Genomic DNA, 23,590 nt, shown 5'->3' with positions numbered 1-23,590 from the left:
TGGGGCATGTGCACGGATCAGTCTTTAGTGACCTCTGAATACAATCTTGTCCACTTGCAGCAGAGATGCCCAGAGAATGAGGGTGCCTTGCCCAGGACCCACAGCAGAAGCCCCACAGGACCCGTTGCCCAGTGCTCAGTCTGTACACCGGTGGGGTGCGCGCGTATGCAGTGCTCCTTTTCCCTGTCCTACCCTGTTCCCCATGGCTCCAGAGGGGGAACCCAGGGGTGACAAGAGGCCCAGGTGGGGACAATCCAGGGCCACAGTGCCTGCCTGCCCACACCCAGAGCCCCAGCCTGGATTTGGGGGGGGGGGCAGGGTGATGCCAGCAGCATCCACTCCCAGCTCTGGATGGCTCCGCCCTGCAGAGACAGCCCAGATAGGTGGGCCCGGGGCTTGGAGGCAGGGGCTCCCAGGGGCTGAGGAGGCTGTGGGGCAGAGGGCCAGCTGCCTGGATGTGTTGCAGCATCTTCTCCTTGTGCTTCTGAGGCCTCATCTGCAGGGAAAGGGAGCTAAGAGACTCTCGGGAAGGCAGGGCAGGGGCTCCTCCCACCCCACGGGCATCCCCACCCCTCCCAGAGGCAGCACTATGTGCCCCACTGTACAGGCCAACGGGTGCCAAGACTAGCCCAGGTCCCCAGGCACTGAGGCACTAGATTCCCACCCAGCTTGAGGGCCCTCATCCCCTCCCCTTCCCCCCCCACAGGATCCAGGTAAGTACTGACTGACCTGCTCAGTCCTGCCTTCTGATGAGGTGGCAGCTAGCAGCCCTGTGGGGACAGATGCAGCCAGAGGTGGGGCAGGAGACACAGGGAAGCAGAAGTCATTGGATGAGCCCAAGTCCTTCTGGCCTGGAGGGGTGTCCCAGCCATTGGGTCCTTGGGTCCCTGTGTCCCACTAGCTCTACCTTCTCCCAGGAGGGGTCCCCTCATACCATCTGGGGTGTGTGCTGCTCAGATGTTTCCAGTTGGATCTTGATCTCTGGACACGCAGGGTCCCCCGACTTGCCGGCGTCTGGGTGGGGTGACCGTGTGAGGCCTGGGAAGGGGGGCAGGAGGGAGCCACCTCACTGGCCAAGAGGAGGCACCAAGGAGATGCAGGCATGGACGGATGCTTTGGCACTGGGCTTCCCCAACCCTGCCAGGTTCCTCCATTAGGGACCCTCACCCTTAAATCACCTCCCAGCTACCTTGTATTGTCCTCTGAGACCAGTCCACCAGCCTGGACTAAGGGCCCATATGAGTGGCTGTCACATTGCGTCCCCATGCTCTGCCCTGCCCCCTCCCACCCAGCACAGCCTGGTACCTGGGGAGCTGCCCCCGCTCGTAGTGCTCACGCTGTCGTCCAGCCATGTGCTGTAGAGGAAGGAGTCCCGCTTATGGGGAGTTCCTGAGGACGACACGCTCTCCTGGGGAGGGGGGGAAGGTCAGCCCCACCCACAGCCCCACCCCACCCCCATCCCTTGCTCACTCTCCTGGTCTGGGTCTCAGGGATGGAACAGACCTGGTCCCTGACCTCAGGGAGCTTGAAGTCTCAGAGGCCAACGGGCTGTGAAAAGCCCTGTAACTCCTCTCTAGAAGGCCAGCGGGCGGGGCCTGTGTCCGTCAGGGCACACAGGCCAGGCCAGCGGCAGGTGCCCGTTGGAAGTATGTTTGAAGAAAAATGGCCAAGGTGCTGAAGAGGAGGCCCAGGCTGGGGGGTGGGGGTGGGGGTGGGGGATGGGCAGCAGGGTATGAGTCGGCCTGGCGAAGGGGGAAGGAGAAGGTAGGAAGATGCAGAACAGCAGGTGCAAAGGTGTCAGGGTGGGGCCAGCTCAGTGACAGACAGGGACTGTGGACTGCAGAGAACCTTAGAATGAATGTCTGAAGAGGTAAGAGATGGGGGGGGGCACAAGGAGCACCTGGGCCCTCAGGGGTGGTCTGTGGACAGCACTGGAGAGCCATGGAAGGGTAAGGTTTGTCTCCATCTCCTAGGAGCTGGGACACCCTCGCTCATCTCAACCACAGCCAGGCTTATTCCTCTGCCCAAAAAGCACCTCCAGAGGCCTAAGAGACCCCCCCCCCATCCCACCCAGTGCAGGGCCCTAACCCCTCAGGCATCTCACCAGGCCTGTGTCATCCCCGTCTACGCCCTCCGTCTCCTCCACCACGCTGGCGAAGCTGCTGGCGCTGGACGAGGACCTGGAGAAGCCCTGCAGCGCTTCTGCTCTCTGAGCGGCCGTCTCCACTCTGCCACACAGTGCCAGTCAGCCAGCAGCAACCGGCGCTGCGCCTCTCTCCCTTGTCCGCCCCCCCCCCCCCCCCCGCTCCCAGCCCCACCCCCACCCCAGGGCGGCTCAGCCTGGAACCAACCAAGCACCCCACGGTGGCCACTGCAGCTCTCTCGGCCTCTGTGGACTATTCTGTGGAGCTAGGTAGGTCTCTCTGTGCTTAACACCCTCTCGGGGCTCCTCGCTGCCCCCAGGGGAAGTCTGACCGCTTTTTCTTGGTACTCAGTAACTGTGATACTTAACGGCTTCATCTAGTCGGCATTTATAGGTCCCCTGAGATATTCTCTTATTCTTGGGGGACCCACCTCACTGGCATAGAAGCCTAAGGAAGGTGGCACTCAGACTCAGGTCACTTAGCTCAAGGTAGAACAGGGATTGGAACCCTCGCACCCAGGGCCTTCGTGCCACCTGCCCAAAGTCTCGCCTATTCCAAAAACTCCACAGCCAAGTTTATCCCTGTCACACTTTCCTGTCTCCGTTCAGCAGTCCAACTCATAATGAGTCCTCTTGGCCCCACCCCACCATCCTGGCCAAGACCAGCCCAACAGAATAAGCAGCCTCCTCAGACCTCCCTGCCTCTGGCCCCGCCCACTGCCCACCTCTCTTAGAAGCATGTTTAAAAACATTGCTCTTTTCCTAATTCTTTTTTTTTTTTTAATTCCGTTTAAGATTAAACTCCGAGCTCTCACATAGCCTCCAAAGCTATGAGCAGGTCTCTCTGCCCGCCTCTCTGACCTCGTGCCCACCATCACCCAATGGGCCCAGCCCCTCACACTGCTCCAACCGCCTGTGGTCTTTCTTTCCATCCATCCGTGCCTCAGGGCCTTTGCACTTGCTGACTCCTCCCCAGTACCCTCCTCAGGCCTATCAGGGTTGGTTCCGCTCTCAGCTTTCTGTCCTCCCTGAAGACCCACTAAGGATGCCTCATTCTCTCTTGCACCCCTGCTAGCGCCCTCTGCTCTTAGCAGCTGTGGTTTGTTAGGTATATCATCCAGGCCAGCCGCACCCTGGCTGACGTGCACACAGTGTGCAGCTGCGCTCCAGAGCGCAGAGTGGGGGGGCTGGGGTGGGGAGGGGCGGGCAGGGCACGGCATGCACAAAGTCCTCAATGGTACATCAGGGAACAAAATGAAGGAGGGGCCCTTCCCCTGAAGGCCAGCACACCCAAAGCCCTACCTGTTCTTGGTCGTGGGCATCTCCGGAGAGCTCTGTGTGGAAGAGTTCTCTGACTTGGGCTCCTGTGAGACGTGCCCACTGTCTGGGGTCTTCTGGCCAGCTGGTGGGCTCTCCCTGCAGGGCACATGGAGGAAGTGGTCAGAGACTCAGTACCAGCCTGGCAGCCAGGCTTTGAGGGGGTGGGCATGGGCACGGTGACGCTTTAGAGGCCAACCCTGGCACAGTCCCCATGTGCTTTTTAGCTAGCTGGCCCTTCCTCTATATATAATAGTCTCTTTTGGGGCTGGAGAGATGGCTCAGCGGTTAAGAGCACCTGTCTGCTCTTCCAGAGGTCCTGAGTTCAATTCCCAGCAACCACATGGTGGCTCACAACCATCTACAATGAGATCTGGTACCCTCTTCTGGCCTGAAGTAGTTACACGCAGACAGAGCATTGTATACATCATAAATAAATAAATCTTTTAAAAAAAATAGTCTCTTAAAAAAAAGATTTATTATTCATTATATATACAATGCTCTATCTGCATGTAACTACTGCAGGCCAAGAAGAGGGCACCAGATCTCATTGTAGATGGTTGTAAGCCACCACGTGGATGCTGGGAATTGAACTCGGGACCTTTGGAAAAGCAGCCAGGGCTCTTAACCTCTGAGCCAAAACAGTCTCTTATCTTAAAGAATGCCCAGCCAGGACTTAGTTACACCCGGGCTTGAACCCAGGACTTATATTCTGAGTGCAGGTGGGGTGAGAGTCTAATGGCCGCTGCTTTGTGTTCATGATAAGGAACCTGCACAGCCCCAAGCAGTTGGCTGTTTTCCAGTCTCACTTTTCACATTGCGGAGATGAATCTAAGAGAAGTACAGTGGCGTGCCCTTGGCTGCAATAGCGTAGGGACCCCAAAAGCATTCACGGATGTCGCCAGCCCCTCTCCCTGCTCTGCCCTTGCCGGGGGAGTATGAACTGGGCAAGCTGTTTCTTGATCTGTAAGGTGCTGGCCCCAGGGATCCGATGGGACGGCTGAGTGTCAGATGGAAGCATTTCCTCCTGAGTGATAGCTGTCACTGAAGGGGTATGAGGCAGAGGGCAGGTACGGGTCAGGATGCACCCGCGGGGGCTGGGCATCTTGGCGGGTCAGGGAGGACGACGGGCTGGCGCCCCTTCAGGGTCAAGGTGGGAGGTGCGCTGGCGCCCCCTGCAGGCCAAGGTGGGAAGCGCTCCAGGCGACCTAGTGTAGTGGGTCAGGCCCCGGTTCACCCACCTCTTCTCCTGCACCTCCTGGATGTTCTCGATGCCGATGGCACTGCTGCGGCGTGAGCCAAAAGGACCAGACTTCTTCCTTGTGGGGCTCTTCCCAGGGACAATCAGGGACTGCGGGGAGAGACTTCCGACTCAGTGCCTACCTGCCTTGGAATGCCAGTGGCCCCGCCTCCCACTGGGGCCCTGCCACCGCGCCCTGAAGCCAAAAGGTTAAGAGCAAGAAAGGAGAGAAAATGTGCTTTCCAGAGGGCTGCCTGAGAGACGGGCAGACCCAGAGAGGGCCACTGCTGCTCCGGAGAACACACAGCAAGGCTGTGCCGGACCTTAGTCCTTAGTCCGAAAAGGGCAGAGGGCAGCCACTGGGCTCAGGAGGACCGGAGGACAAATCCTGAGACGGCCTCGCCTCTTGCCCCTGGGCCTCATGGGAACTGCAGCCTAAAAGTAGTAGCGAGAAAGCAGTGGTGCAACCGCAGCCCTTGCTGGGGGGGGCGTCTCCACCCTCAGACTTCAGACTACTTGGGGAGCCTCTGTGCCCCCAGCAGGGGGGACATCCCCTATTACAGACACTATGGTGGGATGCCCGGCGTTAGAAGCGTGGGTAGGTAGGAAGTGGGCCCCTGGAGGCATGAAGGGAGGGACGGGATCTGCAAGCAGCTCATGATAAGGAGGGGACACAGGGAATAGGAAGGGATGATGCTTCATGCAGAACCGGCAATATTGGGAGACGTGCAGCTGGGCAGAGGGTCTTTGAGTACCAGATCCCAGGAAGGACCTAGTCAGGGTTCTAGGGACCAAGCCAGGGCCAGAGTCTCCTAGTGAGGGCCTGGGGACTCCGGCCCAGGTCCCAGTATCACCAGAGCCGTGGCACTCTGCCCCGCACGCCCTTGGGCCTGTCCCGGGAAGGGGGCAACGTCCCCAATATGGCCTCCGTCCTGAGAGCGAGCTGAGAACAGCGCGTGCAGGCAGCTCCCGGAGCCGCGGCCCCTGGATGGATGACAACCTCTTCCACGGCTCCTATGCCTAAGGCGCTGCCCCGGCGTCCGAATCTACTCGCGCTTTTCCCGGGAATAAGCAATGACTGGCGAGGGGCGGAGGGTGGGGCAGAGAGGTACAGAGTGGCAGTGGTGGAGAGGAAGAGAGCAGGAAGGGAAGGAGAGAAAGACACAAGAGGCAGCGGCAGGTGGGCAGGGCAAGAGTACAAGGCACGGGGAAGAGAGAAACAAACCGGTAGGGAGGGACAGTGGGACACAGATGGACACAGGGGGACAAAGATAGGTGAAAGAAAGGGGGCGTTGGAAGAGGGGCGCAAGCGGACAGGGTAAGAGGAGGAAGGACAGATGGTCACGGGAGAAAAAGATGAGCAAAGAGGAAGAGTAAGAAAAGGAAACCACACGAAGAGAGGGAGGAGTTGTGCAAAAAACAAAAACAGAAATGGGTCTGGTTACTGCCATGGTGGGTGCTGCTGGCCTGACCCGAACCCCGGGGCCCCTCCACAGCCACCCACAGAGAGGAGGCCAGGCCACTCCACAGGCAGGAAGGGAAGAGGGGCTGAGATCCTGGGCTGGGGAGAAGTTGGGCCAGTTCCCAGATGACAGTGGACTTGGTGACCACTGGGCAGGCAGAGGCCTCACCTTGCTCCCCACCCCCTGGCCAGACCAGACCACGTGGGAGATGGGAGGGGGAGGGGACTCCCGCCACATGGCACAGCCTCACAGTGCAAAAGCACAGGGCTCGGGCATGCAGCAGACAGTAAGAGGAAGACGGGGCAGCTGGGTAGGCGGACAGAAGAGAAGCCGGGAGAATGGGTGGGTGTGCATGTGCAGTGTGTGGATGGATGGTTGGACAGGTGGAACAGGTGGGCACAATGGGTGAATGGATAGTTGGGTGGGCAGATGAATGGATAGATGGATGGGTAGATGGATGTGTGGGTAGGTTAGTGGGTGGATGCGGAAAGGGGCAAATGGGGGCGGGCAGGGCAATGGGTGCAGTGTCTGAGGTGGCCACCAGGTGGCGCGAAGCAGCTAAGTCATGGTGTTGATTTGTTGAATTCACTGAGGGGTGGAGGCAGATTCCCACAGAGCCAGGCAGACAGTAATCATAGTGAAGGGGTTCACATAGGCAAGCTCACATGGTAGCCCAGTTTCAGACACACAAAAGGCGGTCACAGCCATTGACGCCCTGGCTGCTGCAGACACAGTGCCACACAAGAAACACCCATACAGCAGCGTACGTCCTGACGGACGGTGCTCACACAGCAACTTAGGGTCAGGGCACACAGTAGGTGCTTACAGAGATGATGCCCACATAGCAGCCCACTTCCCAACACACAGTAGGTGCCTGAACAGCAGCTCATGGTGGGGCACAAAGTAGGTGTTCACAAGAACTCAGGGCTGGGCTCACAGTAGGTGCTCACAAAGTACATGTCCACATAGCAGCCCAGGTCCTGACACACAGTGGATGCCCACAGCCTGACTTACAGAGGTGCTTCTAGAGACCTAAGGCTTGACAGTAGATGCCCACAAAGCAGCCCAGTTCCCAGCTCACAACAGACAGCAGGTGTTCATTAAGGACTGGGACACAGAGGCTACAGAAAGTCACACCCAAATAAACAAAGGGCCAGGAGAAGAAGGCCAGGGGGTTGGGGACAGTGTCCCAGTGCCCTGATTGAGGCACTTGGCCATGGGGTACAGCATTTACACCAAGTCCAGTGCCCAGGGAGGGGCACATAAACAGTAGGGCAGTAGAAAGAGGCAAGGCCAGGCCTCAGGAGGCAGGGAGCACCAAGGGCCCTGGGGGTGGGGTGGGGTGGGGTGTTCAGGCAAAGTTGGGGGACACTCACTATTCCAGCTGCCTTGGCCAGGTCAGGGTTGTTGGGGGTGAAGCTCCCACTGTGGCTAGTAGTCACGGTGTTGGCCTTCTTGTTGGTCAGTCCCATGGCATCCATGGACTGGCTGCGGCTCCGGATGACTCTCTGTGGGAGCAGGGATGGGCATCAGGAGGCATGGGCTTCCTGGAGCCCCTTACCCTTGGGAAACCTCAGGGACACAGGCATCTAGTCCCTCCCAACCAATGCCACTCTGGGTGACCCCAGGGAGCCCCACCCCTTGGTGAAGCATCAGTTTCCCTGTATGCCACACAAGAGGCAGGCATACAGAGAGCTTAAGAGTCCATAGGCATGGCTGGGTGTGGTGACGCACACCTTTAAATCCCAGCACTCGGGAGGCAGAGGCAGGTGGATCACTGTGAGTTCGAGGCCAGCCTGGTCTACAAAGTGAGTCTAGGACAGCCAAGGCTATACAGAGAAACCCTGTCTCGAAAAACCAAAAAAAAAAAGGAGGTCAGTAGGCTTTGGCTGTGTCACTGGCACACGGAGTGCCAGTCATGTGGACGTCACAAGGATGGCAGGCAATCCTGAGTGTGTACATGGCTGGTTGTGCTCACCAGGAGCCCTCCAGGAGCCTCTTAGGGTCCACATCATGCTGAACCAACCACGTGCGTCCTCTGGAGCCAGACAGCGTGTATGAACCCCATTTCCTTACTCAACAGATAAACCGAGGTTTGGAGGATGCCCAGGCTGATAAGCGGCAGAACTGAGAGGTAAACCCCAGGGAATCTGTGCTCTTAGATAAACCACAAAGTACCATGGGACATCACCCAGACAAGACAGACCTCCTCCCCTCAGCCCTGGCAGCCGCAGCCCAGGGCACGAGTGGCTCCTTGCTGGTCTGGAGGACTCCCACACAGAGCCTCGCCTGAGCCCCTGCAGCCATTAACTCCATCCTAAAACCAAATCCCAGCTTATACTCTTCTCTCTGGCCCAGACTACGCAAGGCACAGAGCACATCTCCAAATCACAATGCATCAGAAAGCTTAGGTCCACCAAGCTAAGTCCACTTCCAAGCAGAGACACGAGCCCTCAACTGGACCCCACCCCTCAAGCCACACACCGCTCACAGAACCACAAGCCCCACATCAGACCCCCCCCTCCCCAGGCCCCACCCACAACTGAGCTCCCTCTAACTATCCTACCCCACTCCTCCTCTGTTACCCGAGCCCCATCTTGCCAGGGTAGAGCCCAGGGGTCCTTCACCTTGAAAGACTCAAAGAAGCCGCCCCCACCGCTGCCGTTCTCCATCTTATCATCGTCGCCACCCAGGCCCATCATGGACTGGCTATGGATGTGGAGTTCTTCATAGAGTGTCTCCAGAAGGGCAGCACGTGTCCGCTCCTGTGGGCCAGCCACGAGAGACCCCAGAGATCAACCCCTGGCCTGGCAATTCCAATCCTGGCTTCACCTACCCTGTGCGAAGCATTGGGGGCGTCCTTAGGTACCTGCACTGGCTTGCCCGGTTCTCTAGCTGCCTGCTCCTGCGTGGCATCTTCACCTCCCACCCCATGCTGGACGCTGCCCTCTGATGCCGGTCGCTTGACCTATAGCTCTATCCTCTGCATTAACCCGCCACGCCCGACACCCCCCCAACCCCCCGCCACGCCATCCCCCAAAAGCCAAGGACTTGAACATGCCTTTTTCCCCTCCAGGGAGGGTGTCGATCCCTCCAGTCCACGCTTACCTCCAGTTTGGCAAATTTCTCTGCTTTGTAGCAAGCGTACTCGGCGTTGATCAACTTTGTCAGCAGAAATTCCTGGAACTCGGGCCCCTGGGAGCCCCCAGAGTGGAGGAAACGAGAAGAGGATCACATGAACACTAGAGGAAGGGGTTGAGCTAGGTGAGTCAACAGGAGCTCCCGGACTGTGCGAGCTGCGAGCTGCGCCGTTCTGTGGCCTGGGGTCACCCTCTTCGCTCCCAGAGGGAGCCTCGTCTCCTTAGCCTCATCTCTCTAGCCAGGCAACCTGTTGAGGACCCTGTACTCCTGATGGAGACCCCCTAACTCAGGAGGGCCCAGCAGAAGATGCAAGCAGAGGGAGGGATCAGACCAGGGTTTGGCATTCATCTACTGAGAGGTTGACAGGGACATGTGCCGCCCTCCACCCAACCCCAAACATTTTAGAGGAAAGACTGTCAAAGAGAGAAGAAATAAAAGGCTACAGCCAGCTAAACAAAAATGTAAACCAGCCCTGTAGTGTACTCCGAGACCTTGTAGAATAAGTCACAGCTTTTGTTTATCAAGACGAAGAGAGGCCGCACAGCTGAAGGGTGAAGGGGAGCCTAGTTCGCCAGCACATGGTGGAGTCAGTCTTCCTGGGGCAAGATGGTGGCCCCCTCAGCCCCCTCCCACTTTAGTCCTGCCCTGGTGATGGAGGAGCAGGGTCCGCTTCTAACCTTCCTGAACACAGCAGGGTCCGGGAGGGGAGGCCCAAAGAAGGGCACATCGTCTCTCGCGGTGACGGAGACCTGGAAGGAGAAAAAGCTGTGTCTTGGGGTCAGAAACCCCTAAATCAGCTCCTATGCCCTGCAGGGGGGGGGTTGGGGAGGCTTTGGGGCTGCTGCTTAACGCAGGCTCCTCCAGCCACTGCCCTGAGTTTGCAGGCTCGTAGGGGAAGGCTGAGGAGGGAGTGTAAGATGAGACCAGAACAGGAGGTAAGGCCCCCCCCCCAAGGAGCCCTCCCTCCCAAATTCACCCACCTTGTACAGGGGGCCATCGGGGCCACCCCCCTCTGCCTGCACCACCACATAGGCATGCAGGAAGTTGGAGGCAATCATGTCTGGCACGAAGGGCGTGTTTTCGTCCTGGAAGACCACAGCAACGATGTCGTTCCCAATATGTCTCTTCCGCTGCAACTGAGCACAGGGCCACAGGCCTTCACAGCCTGGCCATGCAGGGAGCAGGGGCAGGGGTGCCCAGAAGGTGTGGGGCTGGAGGTGGGGATGGAGCAGGCAGAGAGCACATCTAGGGATGTGTGTTCCCTGCCCACCCCCCAAAATGGCAAAACTTGTCTTAAAATTACTGCCCCCCCCAATTTCCTTAGAAGCCTCTGGCAGAAGAGAAAATGGAAGCTAAGAGAAGTGTGATTCCAAGGTCTCCTGATGCCCTTAGGGACTTGAACCCAGGTCCCACCTCTCAGCCTTTCCCCTATCTCAGCCCTATCTCAGCTCCCCCAAACCACAGACCATCACTGAACAATGAGGTTACTGTTGCTAAAAGGAAAAAAATCAAAGGAAAAAGCCAAGAAGAATAATACATTTTCATCATCTGTTATAGTACCTTTTTAGCACCCTAGGCTGGGGGGGGGGGCGGGGAGTGGAGTCAAGCAGATGGCCTGATGAGAGATCTCCAGGCGAGGGGAACCAAATTGTGAGTTCAGGCCTAAGAACATGCCTGAACGCCCTCTTTCTGCGTGCGTGCGTGCGTGCGTGCGTGCGACTCCGCACTTCCTTCTCTTTGCAACGTGACAGCCTGTCATTTCATCTTAAAAGCGCTTCCTAACTCCTGGCCCGGCTAAGTCTCAGGACCCCCACATGACCCCACCATGTCTCTTGCTCCCCCACTTAAAAAAAAAAAAAAACCAAGCTTACCCTGGCAGGGCCCCTGCTGTGTATAATCTACCCTAGTCACGTTCCCTCTCTCTTAAGTCATCTACCCTGTAGATGTCATTATCATCGCTTCACAGAGGCAGACACCAGGTCTCTCCCACCTCCCCTGTTCCACCGACAGCCCGCCTTGCGGGGGAACGGGTCATCCCGCATCTGCGCCACGGGGCCAGCATTGAGCCTGGTGTGATGGATGCTAAACAGACGAGTGGACGGGTGACTGTAGGAGACAGGTAGATGGGTGCCCAGGCTACCTGCTGGGCGTCCCCTTCTGTGTATGGCAGCTTGGTGGACACGTGAAACATGATCTCCTTGTTGCGGAAGTTGCAGTATACGGACTCGGTCCCCGTCTGCCCGTGAGTCACGTCCAGGCCTCCTCGGAACCTGTCCCCAGGCCAAGGCCATGCCTCAGTCTCCAGCTCCCGTCAGGCCTCCATGGGGCCAGGATGGGGCTCCCTCCCTGCTCAGGGGCACGGTCATACCATCTCCGTTCATCTGGGGCTTACCCCTTGAAGTCCTGCAATTTGACTTTCTGGCCCAGAAACTCAAGGAACTCCACGAAGGCAGGACTCTCCTCATTGGTGCTGAAGAGTTCTTCCTCAGACGTCTGGAGACCACACAGAGGAGCAAGGACATAAAGCTGCAGCTCCTGAGTGGCCCTCCCTCAGCCCTACTGCCTCCCAGGTGGCCATGAGCGAGTCCCCAAGCTCCTGGGAAACTGAGTGGCCCTGGCAGGTGACAGTTGAGGGTGAGGTGGGGTGGGCCCGCAAGGCTAAGCTAGGGGAGGAGGAGGGTAAACACACCTGCCCTAGCTTCTGATAAATGACTCCAAACTTGAAGTTATTGCTGATAACATGTTCATCAAAGGTGACGATGAGCCTGGAGGCCTGTGGAGAGCGGGGAGCAGTGTTTGCTGGGAGCATCACAGTGCCCCCCTCCCTGTGCCAGGCACCACACGCCATACTCAGAACACGGTCAGGAGGAGAGACCCCATCTTTCCCCTACCACTACCCCTTGCTTTCAGAGAGCTTCAGCCATTTGCCTTAGGTCAGCAGCCTGCGGGCCTGTGCCGGCCTGGAACTTGGCTCTGATTCTGTTTGATTTCCAGGTTCTACCGCAGCCTTGCCTATTATGGCCAAGGCCACCTCAATCTACTCTGAGATGCCCAGCCTTACTCCTCGACCCTTCAGTAAACCTCCTCATGCCCCTAGACACCCCAAGTCCAACCAGCTTGCAGTGGGGCCTTGAACAGGTACCCCTCCTCACACTTTGAGCCTATGTCTCCCACTGAAACCAACATGCGGGGCTTGACTTCTGAGGCTCTCTTCCTTCACCTTTCAGGACCTAAGGCTGATCAAAAATCCAGGCAGGACCTCCCTCCCCCCACCGCCAGGATCATTCAAGGAAGAAAGAAGCCACTGTACTTTGCCAGCAGCACCACAGCCATGGAGTCAGGAGGATGGGCTATAAGTACATTATGCTATGGAGGAGACACTTATGGGGCTGTTGGTGTTGTTCTGTCTCCCTGCACCCCCTAGAAGGCAAGGGCCATGGAAAGGAAATCCAGAGCACAGAGCATCCTAGCAAGCTCTCCCAGATAGCCCTGAGACATTCCAGGCATGAGCAAGGCTCCCGGCAGCCCCCGCCCCCCGCCCCCGATCTGCTGTGCATCCTTAGGTAAACACAAAACCCTCCTTTGGGTGACAGGGTTGTCAGGGGCAGGCAAGAGGACCTGCGGGAGATGCCGAGCCCTAAGATGTCAGAGCCCTAAGGTGGTGCTCCTTCTCCATCCGTCACCCACCCTTGGAAAATAAGCCAGGTCAGGTACCTTGGGGTAGAGCACAGGGTAGAATCGATCCACGTTGACATCTTCACATACCAACTGCAAGAGATGACAGGGAGGGGCGTGAGTTGGGGTCAGAGAGAAAGGGAGAGATGTCCTGCGTCTTGGTGGGCAAGTCTAGGGAAGGCAGCAGCAGAAAGGAGGCAGGGGCACAGGCTGTGCTGGAAGCAGCAGAGGTTCGAGAGAGACGAAGATCCCTTGCTACTGCTCAGAATGGGACTCAGAGAACTGGGGCTACCCGGGATCTGTGGGTGCTGTAAAGGGAGCCGGCACCCAGGACCACGCAGGGCAGCACACACACAGGGCAGCACGCACACATGGTGGGACCAGGTTGCCACAGAAGGCTGCCCACAGAAGCAGCTGCCCTTCACAGGTGCAGGACTCCTGGAAGCACCAGACCCAGGAAGCTCATGGTATTACCTTTGCCATCTGGACCACGTTGGGGAACTCGGTGAGGCAGGAGATGGGGATGACATCATGGTAGGTCCGACACTTGGTCCTGGGAGGAGAAAGCAATACAGGTGAGAGACTGAACAGTGGAAAGACCGCAGGGAGACCAAAGGTGACCATGGAGCACCAAGCCTGGCTAAGGCACAACCTTGCCGTGTGACTTCAGGCAAATTCTGCCTCCCCTCTGGGCCTCCATCAGGTAGGCAGGCACCATGAGCCAGGCACTTGAATTCTAGACCTCAGTCCTCCCTACTGTCTTGGGGCTCCGCCCCCCCCCCCCCCACTGCCCTTACCTAAGCAGCAGCCGCAGGTGCTCCTGATCCCCGATGACATCATACTTGAGGGAGAAGACCAGGTGGCCAAGCGCAGTGTCCAGTGAATAGTAATTGAAGTGTTCCTGTGGTGAGAGGGGCAGAGGAAGCGCGAAGATGACGTTTGGGCTTCTGGAAATCAGAAAGCCACCTCGGTCCCAACTGACATCCCTCACCAAGCCGTGAGGAACAGCCAACTCTGCATCAGATCAACCCGCCCCTTCCCAGCTGGGCAGTCTGTTTCTCCATGCCTCACTTTCCTAGTCTATTAGAGGGGAGGGGTGGACACCTACCTGGATGGAGCAGGTGAGTGAGGTTAAAGTACCTGGCACCGTGTTCAAGCATGCCTGCTGGACCCTTGCCTCTGGCTCCTTATCAAAGTCAGAGCCGCAAGCATATCTGCATACCTCTCTGTCGTGTATGTATGTATGTATGTATGTATGTATGTATGTATGTATGCATGTGTGTATGTACATACATACATATGTCTTCATCCCTGAGTACCCAGCCAGTGATCAATAAGAAAAGCTAACTAGCCAGATGAGGTGGTGAACGCCTGGCATTCCGGCCTAGGGAGGCTAAGGCAGGTGAACGTGAGTTCAAGGCCAGCCTGAGCTACACAGCGAGACACTGCCTTAAAGAAAAAGAACAGTAGGATGGGGCTGGATGCTTCAGCAGGTTAAAGTATGCATTGTTCTCTCGTAGAGGACCTGAATTCTGTTTCCGGCACCCACCCGTGCGGTGTCGGGTGACCCACAACTGCCTGGAACTCTAGGGTCAGGGGACCCAGTGTTCTGCCCTCCACAGAGTGGAGAGGGAAGGGAAAGGAGAGGCCAGCCAGCTAAAAGGAAAAGAAGCCGAATGGTAGATTGCCCAATCTGTGGCTCAGTGGCCCCTGAAGCCAGGGCCCGTGAGAAACAGGAAGTGAAGCATCTCAACTGACCAGGCAGGTTCCTGCCATCCTGCCTCACCTACAGAAGAGGGTACAAGGCTGGGAAGACAGCCCAGAGGGCACAAGGGATGCCAATGGCATCCCCTCTATGGGAACCCAGGCCCAGCACCTTTGGTGGGTGTGGCGGGAGGGGGGGGGAATCCCTAAATCCACAAGTGAGGAACCCCAGCCGCAGCCTGGCCCTGGGCTCCCCCTGCTGGCCCAGGCCTGGGTATGGAGGTGTTTAGCCACACCCATCTTGAGAGTCATCCTGGAAATGAACCTTGTTTAAACATGAACACTGCGTTTGGAGGCTGGGTGAAAAAAGAGGTGGGGCTGGGGGGGGGGTTGCCCTCAAATCTGCAGTTCAGGGGCCAATAGGGGACCTAGACCAGAGCCCCCTGGGCCCTTGCCTGGGCACAGGATAAAGAAAAACCCCAAACACCTGACACTGTCCATTGTGGCAGGTACTTGGCTAGGAAGTCCAGGGGCTGAGACTTCCCCACAAGGCCAGCAGAGCCCCAGGGGTACAGTGGAAGGTGGGCCCAGGCTCACAGGAAATCTGTACTTAAGGTCACCTGCTTTGCCTCTTACTGCCACCATGTGGTCCCTGTTTCCTTCCCAGCCACCCCACCTCCTCTCCTCTGTCCCTGGTCACTACACGCTCTCTCAACCCCCACCTCCCCCACCTGTACCTTGGTATCTATTGTGCCGAAGAGCCCCACCTCCACCTAGCACCAAAACTCCTTTAGTAAGCTTAAGAGTGCCAACTATGGGGGCCGGAGAAATAGCTCGGTGGTTAAGGGCACTGACTTCTCTTCCAGATGGACCCAGGTTCAAATCCCAGCACCTACATGGCAGCTCACAACTGTCAGTAACTCCAAGATTCTGACACTCTCTCATAGACATACATACTGGCAAAACACCAATGCACATAAAATAAAGGTAAATAAATTAAAAAAAAAAGAGTGCCAACCATGTACCAGGCTTACAAGTCCCCAATCCTAGACACAGCTGAGGGCACTGGACAGTGAGCAGATGGGGGAAGGTCTCCCTTCTCCACCACAGGCTCAGGCAGGATGTAGAATCCAAGGCAAAGACTAGAGCTTGGGTCTGCTGGGTTAGTCACCAGCACAGTGAACTGCCCCACCCACCTCCAACCCAGACAGCACCAGCATTTCCTAGAGGCATGCCAGTATCCTGGATCTACTCTGAGGCCACATAGCCTCCCGATTCTACAAAGGCACCCCTTCTTCCATTATATGCTCCTGTACACACACACACACACACACACACACACACACACACACACACACACATTACCCCCTCCATCCCATCTTCTGGTGCATCTTAGTGGAAGGTCAGTGAGAGTGGGTTCAATACCAGGCTCAACAATGGATCTTGACCAAGTCACCTCACCGTAGTTTCAGTTTCCTCTTCCGTAAGAACAGGACAGCCTTGCTCTCACGGGACAAGCAGGCAGGTGTGGTGGCAGCTGCCATCAACCATATGTTCATTTTATGTCTCACGTGCACTTGTCTTGCTCTTATTTTTACAGATAAGGAAACAGCTCAAGAAGGTTAAATAAAACGCCCACGGCAACATGACCAAATCAATAGAAGGCGGAGCCACCATTGGCACCCAGGCCCTGAGGCTGTAGTGCCCACAGTGTAACTCTCCTGTTTTCACAGCGCACTGGCAGCACCCCGGGGTAGAACCTAGCCTATCTGGGGTCCCAGCACGGGGTTTCCCTCAACTCCCACCCAGTAACTTCCTTCATTTTGTTTCTGTGAGACATTTTGTTTCTATCCTCTTGGTAAGCCTTGAACTTCTGGTGATCCTCCTGCCTCAGATTCCCAAGTGCTGCGACTACAGCTCACACCTGATAACTTTGGAGAGCTATCACTTTGCGTTGTAACCATTCAACAGAGTGTCACCGTGGGTGTCGGACTACTGAGCAGTTATTGGGCAGAGCCCCTGCTCTGAGGCCATGGTGACACCAGGCCTGGTCAAACCATGGCACCCCGCGTCTTCCCAGCCTACCCTGGCTTCTGAGGGCCAGATCTGGATCCATTTTGTTTTCTGCTCCATAGCTGGTGGCCAGAGCGAGACCAGGCATCCAGCTGGAGCTCATTATTTGCTCCTGCCAAAAAGCACTCGGGTTCTGAGGCCACTCAAACCGCCTACTAGCATCTTCTCATTAAAAGCTTCCCAGAAACCACATAAGATGGATGTCAAAACCGCCATCTTTAGAGATGGGGAAACGGAGGCACATAATAGGTAATCTAACTAAGGTGCAAACCACGGTGGGGGTCTCTTCTCTTGACAACCATGCCCGGCCACCTTTTGCAAAGTTTGTCGAGTGAATAAACGAGTCCAAATGCTCCCTGGCACTCAGAATTCTGGGCCGCTAACTTAACTTCACCTTAATGCCACTTCCCCTCTCCTGGGGCCCAGCCTCCTACTCACCTTGCCAAGAAAGTGTTTCCGGTAGATCCGGGCTGTGGGGTTGCACTCCAGCTTGACCTTGGTGGTGGGAGACTGCAGCGGCTCTGTCTCAGGGATGCTGGTGATTTCATGGTTGGTGCCTTCAATCCAGTAGCCCCCAAACTGGGGCAGTAGGATGAGGGGGAAAGGCCCTTCTCGCCCCAAAACCTGGAGGGGAACTCAGCTGAGAGCTACTCCACACAGTACCCACTAAGGGCCCCAGACCAGCCTCCCAACTCAGAGCCGTAGTACCAGGTACTATGGAGCAGGCCAGGGCTGTGAGACCCTAGACTGTCTTCCACCTCTCTGGGGAACCTGCTTGGCTCCTTACCTCTCAGCACCATGCAAAGGTTGGGGGAGGGGTGGAAGAGAGTGTGGCCCAAAGGCCTCAGAGTAAGATAACCTCCTTGGAGCTCTCAGAATCAGAAAGTGGGTCTCCAATGGGACAGCCTTGCGTGAGGGTATCCCAGGGTCATGGGTCGTGGTAAGGGTGGGCGGTGTGGGGCTGAGGCCGGTACCTCATGAACACTTGGGTAGGGAATGTAGTCCTCCTCCGTCTGCAAAATACAAACAAGCCAAGGGCCAGCTGAGGTAGGGCTTACACACACACACACACACACACACACACACACACACAGATATGCTTGTCATGTGCACACACACACACACACACACACAAGCACAAGCACACACATACACTCACACACACATAGTTTGCCCTGAGGCTCCCGGCATCTGATATCTATCTTCAGAAGCTGTCTGCCAGGGACAAGAGAGGCTCCTGCCTCCTCAGAGGAAAGCACAGAGGCAGTAGACCAGGTAGGACCTCACAACTGATGTTCCTACCGAGCTCCTGGGTGACATCAGTCTGAGGACCGCTCTGGGACCCCCAGCCTTGAATGAAGCTTCAGGCTCATAGCCAAGCATCTCCCTTGCAGCCCTGGGACCTTCCCCTGGGCCGGCCCAGCCACACCTTCTAGGGGGAAATCCCAATTCACCGGAAGTGCATGCCTGCCTGTCTGAGGACCTGTGCGCATCCTTGCCTCAGACAAGAGCTGAGTGGAATCAATGAGAGCCTGTGCGTGAGTGAACACAACCGTGTGATGACAGTCAGCTTTGCAGCCACAAGGGCTTCAACTTTAGCATGAGGTGGCCTGGAGGGGCAGGTGCCTGGAGTGGTGCAGAAAGGTAGCAAGAGCTAGCTTCGAAGGCTCTAGCCAGGGTCAGGGCAAACAATCTTCATGCTGCTAAATTCCCAGAGCCAGTTGCCCTGTTCACTCAGGGCCCGATCCTGGCACGCAGTGGCAACTGGGACACCCTTCCTAGACCCTACCCAGCCCAGCTAGGGTGTCTGTCCCAGAGTCTAGGCTGGCCCACTTACTTTGAGGGGTGGCCCACTTACTTTGAGGGGTGGCGGGAAGGAGCATCGCTGTTCGTCCATCCTGCTGCCCTGCAAGAGAAGGTAAGCTAGCCCCCTTTCTGCCGTGCCTGCCACCAGGAGCCCTCCCTGGCTTGAGGGGGGAAAGCCCTGAGAGAGATGCTCATGTATGTAGGGGCACTTGCAGAGCAGGGTGCTAGCCAGATCGGTCCCCAGGCTTCTGGCATCCCCACCCCCACCCCCACCCCCACCCCGCTGTAATGTGCTGAGGGAGGAGCTGGGGGCTCTGTGCAGGAATGCACGTGCTGCTGGGAGTGGGGGCAGGGTGGTGTGTGCAGGCATGTGATGTGTGGAGCGGGGGATGGGGGTGGGGGGTGGCTAGTGCATCAAGAGATACATGGAGGGGAAGGAGATGGAGAGGGAAGGCTGAGAAGCAAAGGGACTGGAGGGATGGGAGCCAAGCCAGAGAGTTGACAGGAGAGAAGCTCTTGAGCTTCCTTAAGCCACCTCCCACCCTACCCCACCCCCCCCATTAACCCGCCCCTCACTCCAGACACTCACTCATATGCCACAAATGGACCAGGGCTGGGAGGTGGAGGTTGGGAAGGGTTGATGGAACAGGACTGTACCCTAGGCTGCCTGGTTCATTAATGCCTCCCCACCTGCATCTATCCCCTCTGTGGTGGGGGGAGGGGGTGACTGCAGGGGAGCCTGCCAGGACTCAATGAGCTGGCCTGGTATGTACATGTGAGGGTGCCCTGCTGGGGACCCCCGAGGGAGGGATGGGAGCTGGGACCCAGAATTCACAGTCAGGACCTAACACTTGTCCTTCAGGCTACTGCAGAGAAGGCCCCCTACCTTTAGGCCAGCCAGCTCTGGGGCTCCCCTGCTCATCCTTACCTGCATCTTTTCAATCATCTCAAACAGATCTGTGTTCTGCAACAGAGATGGGAGAACAGAGAGGTCAGTCCTGAAGAAAGCCCGGCTGATACCGACAAGCCTGGAACAGTCTCTAACCAGCCCAGCTTGCCTGGACCTCTCATGGGGTATCACGAGGGAGCAACCAGGACTTTGTGGGAGGGGCTTTGTACAACTGACCCTCCAGAGTTTGGCCAGTTGCCTAGTGAGGTGAGCCGAGAATCCGGGTCCTGGATCTCCGGCCCCACTCAGTTTGCTTTCCTGAGGGAGGAGGCAGTTGTTAGTCTAAGGGGAATAGCTACCTTCCCCTCTGCCAGTGCAAAGATGTCAGTTCTGGGACTGGCGTATGTACCCCTGAGAACCCCCAGGACCAAGTCTTAGAGCCAAGCTCCACCAGGAATGGGGGGAGGGGTAGTCTGTGGTCCCACCATCACCCAAGAAGAGGGCTAGTCCACTGATACCCAGGCTAGACAGACCTCCTCATAAGCACTGTGGACTACCGACTCCTTGGGGAGAGATGCTGGACCTCCATTGTCCCCTCACTTGTGCATGAGTCCTCATGCACCCCCACATGCACAAACCAGCCTGTCCAAGGCAAATCAGGTCACACACAGGGTTAATGCAGCGTCTGGCAGCTGCTTGGCAGCATAGGCCTCTCCATCGTCAACTCCCTCCTGAGTCTTCCTGGAAGGCAGCAGTGTCCCTACCGGATGGAAGCTGGCAGATTGGGGGCTGGGCTTGGGAAGCCCCCAGAGTCTCTAGGATAGCCTTTCCCCCAACCCTTCCACGGTTTAATTCAGGTGGTGCCTGATGTCCAGGAGGAGCCAGCTGAGCTCACACACATGAGCTAAGGTTGTATACCAGGAAACACACACTTTCCATCTGTGGGACACAAACACAGGCCTACACACCATGATTTAAACAGTTTCACTGCACCAGGCACACTTTTTGTGTATCAAGACACAAACACACACACACACACACACACACATGTTGGTGTTACACATGTTGGAGTTACACACAACACATTCTCAGGTCCACCTACCTGAGTTCACACATATGCAAACCCACACCAGTGCAGTAACCGCACACGCAGTCAATCTCCTGGCTGAAACCAGGAGACACACTGGCACGGGCAGGATCAGCCATGCGCTCAGGGAAACAGACACAGACTCGAGGCATCACTGCCAGGATTAAGGCATGCTGTACAACAGACCCAAGACAGCGTCTTACATTGAACACAAGAGTTCTGAGCAAAGCAAGAGAAATCAGACAACTGCCAGGGTTGTTAAACCCCATGGAGTCCTGAGTATAACCACCACACAGCACGAAGGTCACAGGACCTAAGCCTTCGTGTGCACACTCTAAAGCCTACCTACCTACAGAGCAAGACCCAGCCTATAAAGTCTACTTCAGCAGTACCCGGGAGTCCCTGAGCCATGGTCACCTGTGGCCACACCCAAACACCTCTGAGTCTGGAAGAGCAGAGCCCACTGGCAGTTTGGCAGATAACACAGACGTACACCTAATAGTCCTGGAAGACAAACACACCTGTCAACTTGACACAATGTTATCACACTGCCGCCATCTGTTCAGGGTCAGCCAGACAGCCTCCGACCTACCCCTTCTAAATAGACCTAGCAATGGGCTGAGTGGGGAGAGGAGTCTCACTGGAGGTGACCACACAGCCAGGCACAATGAGCCACCACACACTGCTACACTAGGATCGCAACCACATAAACACTGACACATGGTACTGTCACCCAGAGTGTGCACACAAGGCAACAAGTAACACCCACAGTTACAGCCCCACAGGCGGCAGCAGACGCCCTGACACATGGCACAGGAAGGCTGGGAGTGGTGTGGCCAGAAGCTGGGCATCCCACCTGAGAAGAGCCACCACAAAGTCACCCTCTAACATCAGTGTCACTGAAGCCCACGGCCACAGTGTCCCCAAGTCTGTCCCACGGGCACTGTGAAAAACTGCCCCATAGAACTGGGGTGATCCGTGTAGTCCGGGTATCAGCCCTAAAAGGCACACACCCACAGTGATGGGTCTCTGGAATAGTCTGCTGGACTCCGGATAGTGAGGCTGAGTGGTGGCCCTGGGTCCCCAGTTCGGCCAGGCCGCCCTTGCCATGGTCCTCACCTGCCAGCCGGCCCCAGCCGGCAGCGAGCCCCTCCGTGGACGGCCTTGGGGCGCTGGGGGCCGCGGCTGCGCCATCCCGAGCCCCAGCCCCGGCGGCGCTGTAAGGCGGCCCGGCCCGGGGCCCCGTAGCCCGAGCTCCGCACTCCGGTCCCGCCGCGGCTCAACCTTCACTGGGCTCACCCAGCAGTCGGGCCCGAGGGGGCGGGGCGCCAGGTGCGGGAGGAGCGGGAGGAGGGCGGGATGTCTAGGCCGCGCCCCCTCGTGGGGCGGCCGGGCTAGCGGCCCGGGACTGTGCGCCTGCGCGCAGGAAGCATTAGGCACTTAGGTTAGCAGCTGTGTCTTACTGGACTGAAGACCCTGCCTGGGGGCTTCAAGGACAAGGTTCTCGGGACAGCTGTGCCCAGGGTCTGCACTAGCCCTGGAGATAGTGTTTTACTTGAGCAAGTCCTTAGCTGGACCCTTCGCGTGCCTCAGTGTCTCACCATAACCAAGGAGGTACAAATGTCCTTACTAGACAGATAAGAAAACCATGTACTAAGAAGTGCAAAAGTGTATCTGAGACCACACTGCTAGGAAAACCAGGGGTCCCTGGAAGAGCCTGGAGCTGCCTCGCCCTCACTTCTCCACAGTGCCCAAAGACCTGTATTTGCCCCACCCAACCCTGGGGGAAAGCCCCACTGTCTTGCAGCTTGGTGTGCAGAAAGGCACACATGGGTTTTAGGACACATGTTCTATGGTCTAGATGGTTCAGCGTCTAGTTCTGGCCTTGCTAAAACTTGCAGAGCCTCTAGCGCCTCTCTTGGCCCAATTCGCCATCTGTAAATTACAAGTCCTCCCACTTGACACTGCTAGCCTTGTGTCTTGGCCTGCCTGGTGCAGCGGGGACAGACCCCCCCCCAGACAAATGCTGGAGAAATATGGATGCTACAGGGCTAAGGGCTGTCCTCCAGCTCAGGGCCAGACTTCCTGCTGCAGCTTCCCAGAAGCGCTGCCCACTACCCTCCGTCCCCAGGGCCGGGAAGCTCCCGAAAGAAAGGCAAGCAACACTTTTCCCTTCCCTCCCAGACCTGGCCCAGAGAGCCAGCGGGAACACCAGAGATGTGCATTCCAGACACCAAGTAGCTTTGGCTTTAATAATTAACAGCAGCAAATATTGATTTACACAACCACTTCCAGGCCTGCATACTTCCGGGTACCCATCACAATGCAGCCAGAGGAACATCCTTTCCCACACCGGCCCTGGGGGAGGCCGAGCCTGCTCATATCACCAGCGATATGTAGGCCAGGTAGAGTGGATGCTGTGCGCGTGTGTAGGTCCTTATCTGTGTACGTGTGCGACTCCCGAGGCTGGCTGCGGCTGTACGTGATGGGCTGCGTTTCTGTAGCATAGAAATGTGGAGTGGGTTGGGGTGTTTACTTTCCTTCTCCTTCATGTGTTCGTGTGCAAGTCTGAATACACTATAGATCTATGCTTGTGTCTGTCAGTCAGTCAGTCTGTCTGTCTGTCTGTCTGTCTGTGGCCTGGCTGACAGTATCTGGGTATAGGTAGGCCAAGCATGCACATGTGTGCAGAGTTTACAGTTCCTGGGTCCTGCAGAGGGTAGCTCAGTGTCTATTTAAATGTGGCTCCCCAAAGAGAAGAAAACACCCCTTCCCAACCCTGGGAACACAGTAAGACTGATTATTCCCAAAGCACGTCCGCAAGCATTGCCCAGTGGCAAGCTGGCAAGGTCAATAGAGAAGACACTGCCAGCCAAGTGGTGGTGGTACGTGCCTTGGGAGGCAAAGGTAGGTGGATCTCTGTGAATTCGAGGCCAGCCTGGTCTACAGAACAAGTTCCGGGGCAGCCAAGGTTACACAGAGAAACCCTGTCTCAAGAAGAAGAAGAAGAAGAAGAAGAAGAAGAAGAAGAAGAAGAAGAAGAAGAAGAAGA

General features: G+C 56.9%; 1 protein-coding gene across 17 annotated transcripts in view; it reads right to left on the bottom strand.

Annotated features, from left to right (window-relative positions):
* Positions 1 to 212: 212 nt before the first annotated feature.
* Positions 213 to 23,590, bottom strand: part of RAP1GAP (RAP1 GTPase activating protein) — a 63,137-nt gene continuing 39,759 nt past the window's right edge. For 3 of the 17 annotated variants that reach the window (XM_084787921.1, XM_084787914.1, XM_084787924.1), the window contains 23 exons: positions 19,491 to 19,526; positions 18,615 to 18,662; positions 17,731 to 17,769; positions 17,195 to 17,380; positions 13,777 to 13,880; positions 13,454 to 13,532; positions 13,019 to 13,072; positions 11,994 to 12,077; positions 11,697 to 11,797; positions 11,445 to 11,574; positions 10,285 to 10,440; positions 9,982 to 10,053; positions 9,272 to 9,358; positions 8,791 to 8,928; positions 7,540 to 7,671; positions 5,701 to 5,778; positions 4,702 to 4,811; positions 3,446 to 3,559; positions 2,105 to 2,228; positions 1,306 to 1,355; positions 935 to 1,069; positions 730 to 770; positions 213 to 496 (listed from right to left, as the gene is read on the bottom strand). In XM_084787921.1, the coding sequence (XP_084644047.1) occupies positions 734 to 770; positions 935 to 1,069; positions 1,306 to 1,355; positions 2,105 to 2,228; positions 3,446 to 3,559; positions 4,702 to 4,811; positions 5,701 to 5,778; positions 7,540 to 7,671; positions 8,791 to 8,928; positions 9,272 to 9,358; positions 9,982 to 10,053; positions 10,285 to 10,440; positions 11,445 to 11,574; positions 11,697 to 11,797; positions 11,994 to 12,077; positions 13,019 to 13,072; positions 13,454 to 13,532; positions 13,777 to 13,880; positions 17,195 to 17,380; positions 17,731 to 17,769; positions 18,615 to 18,662; positions 19,491 to 19,508 (2,076 nt within the window). In that variant the 5' untranslated portion in view covers positions 19,509 to 19,526 and the 3' untranslated portion in view covers positions 213 to 496; positions 730 to 733. Of the gene's footprint in view, positions 497 to 729; positions 771 to 934; positions 1,070 to 1,305; positions 1,409 to 2,104; positions 2,229 to 3,445; positions 3,560 to 4,701; positions 4,812 to 5,700; positions 5,779 to 7,539; positions 7,672 to 8,790; positions 8,929 to 9,271; positions 9,359 to 9,981; positions 10,054 to 10,284; positions 10,441 to 11,444; positions 11,575 to 11,696; positions 11,798 to 11,993; positions 12,078 to 13,018; positions 13,073 to 13,453; positions 13,533 to 13,776; positions 13,881 to 17,194; positions 17,381 to 17,730; positions 17,770 to 18,614; positions 18,663 to 19,490; positions 19,527 to 21,657; positions 21,844 to 23,590 lie in introns of those variants that run through there. The other 14 variants (XM_084787926.1, XM_084787918.1, XM_084787915.1 and 11 more) reach the window with 13 other exon arrangements.

Source organism: Acomys minous (genome assembly GCF_964271855.1).
Source record: "Acomys minous genome assembly, chromosome: 6".
Lineage (NCBI taxonomy): Eukaryota > Metazoa > Chordata > Mammalia > Rodentia > Muridae > Acomys > Acomys minous.
The sequence above is the reverse complement of the archived record's forward strand: the minus strand, read 5'-3'. Positions and strand labels throughout refer to the sequence as shown.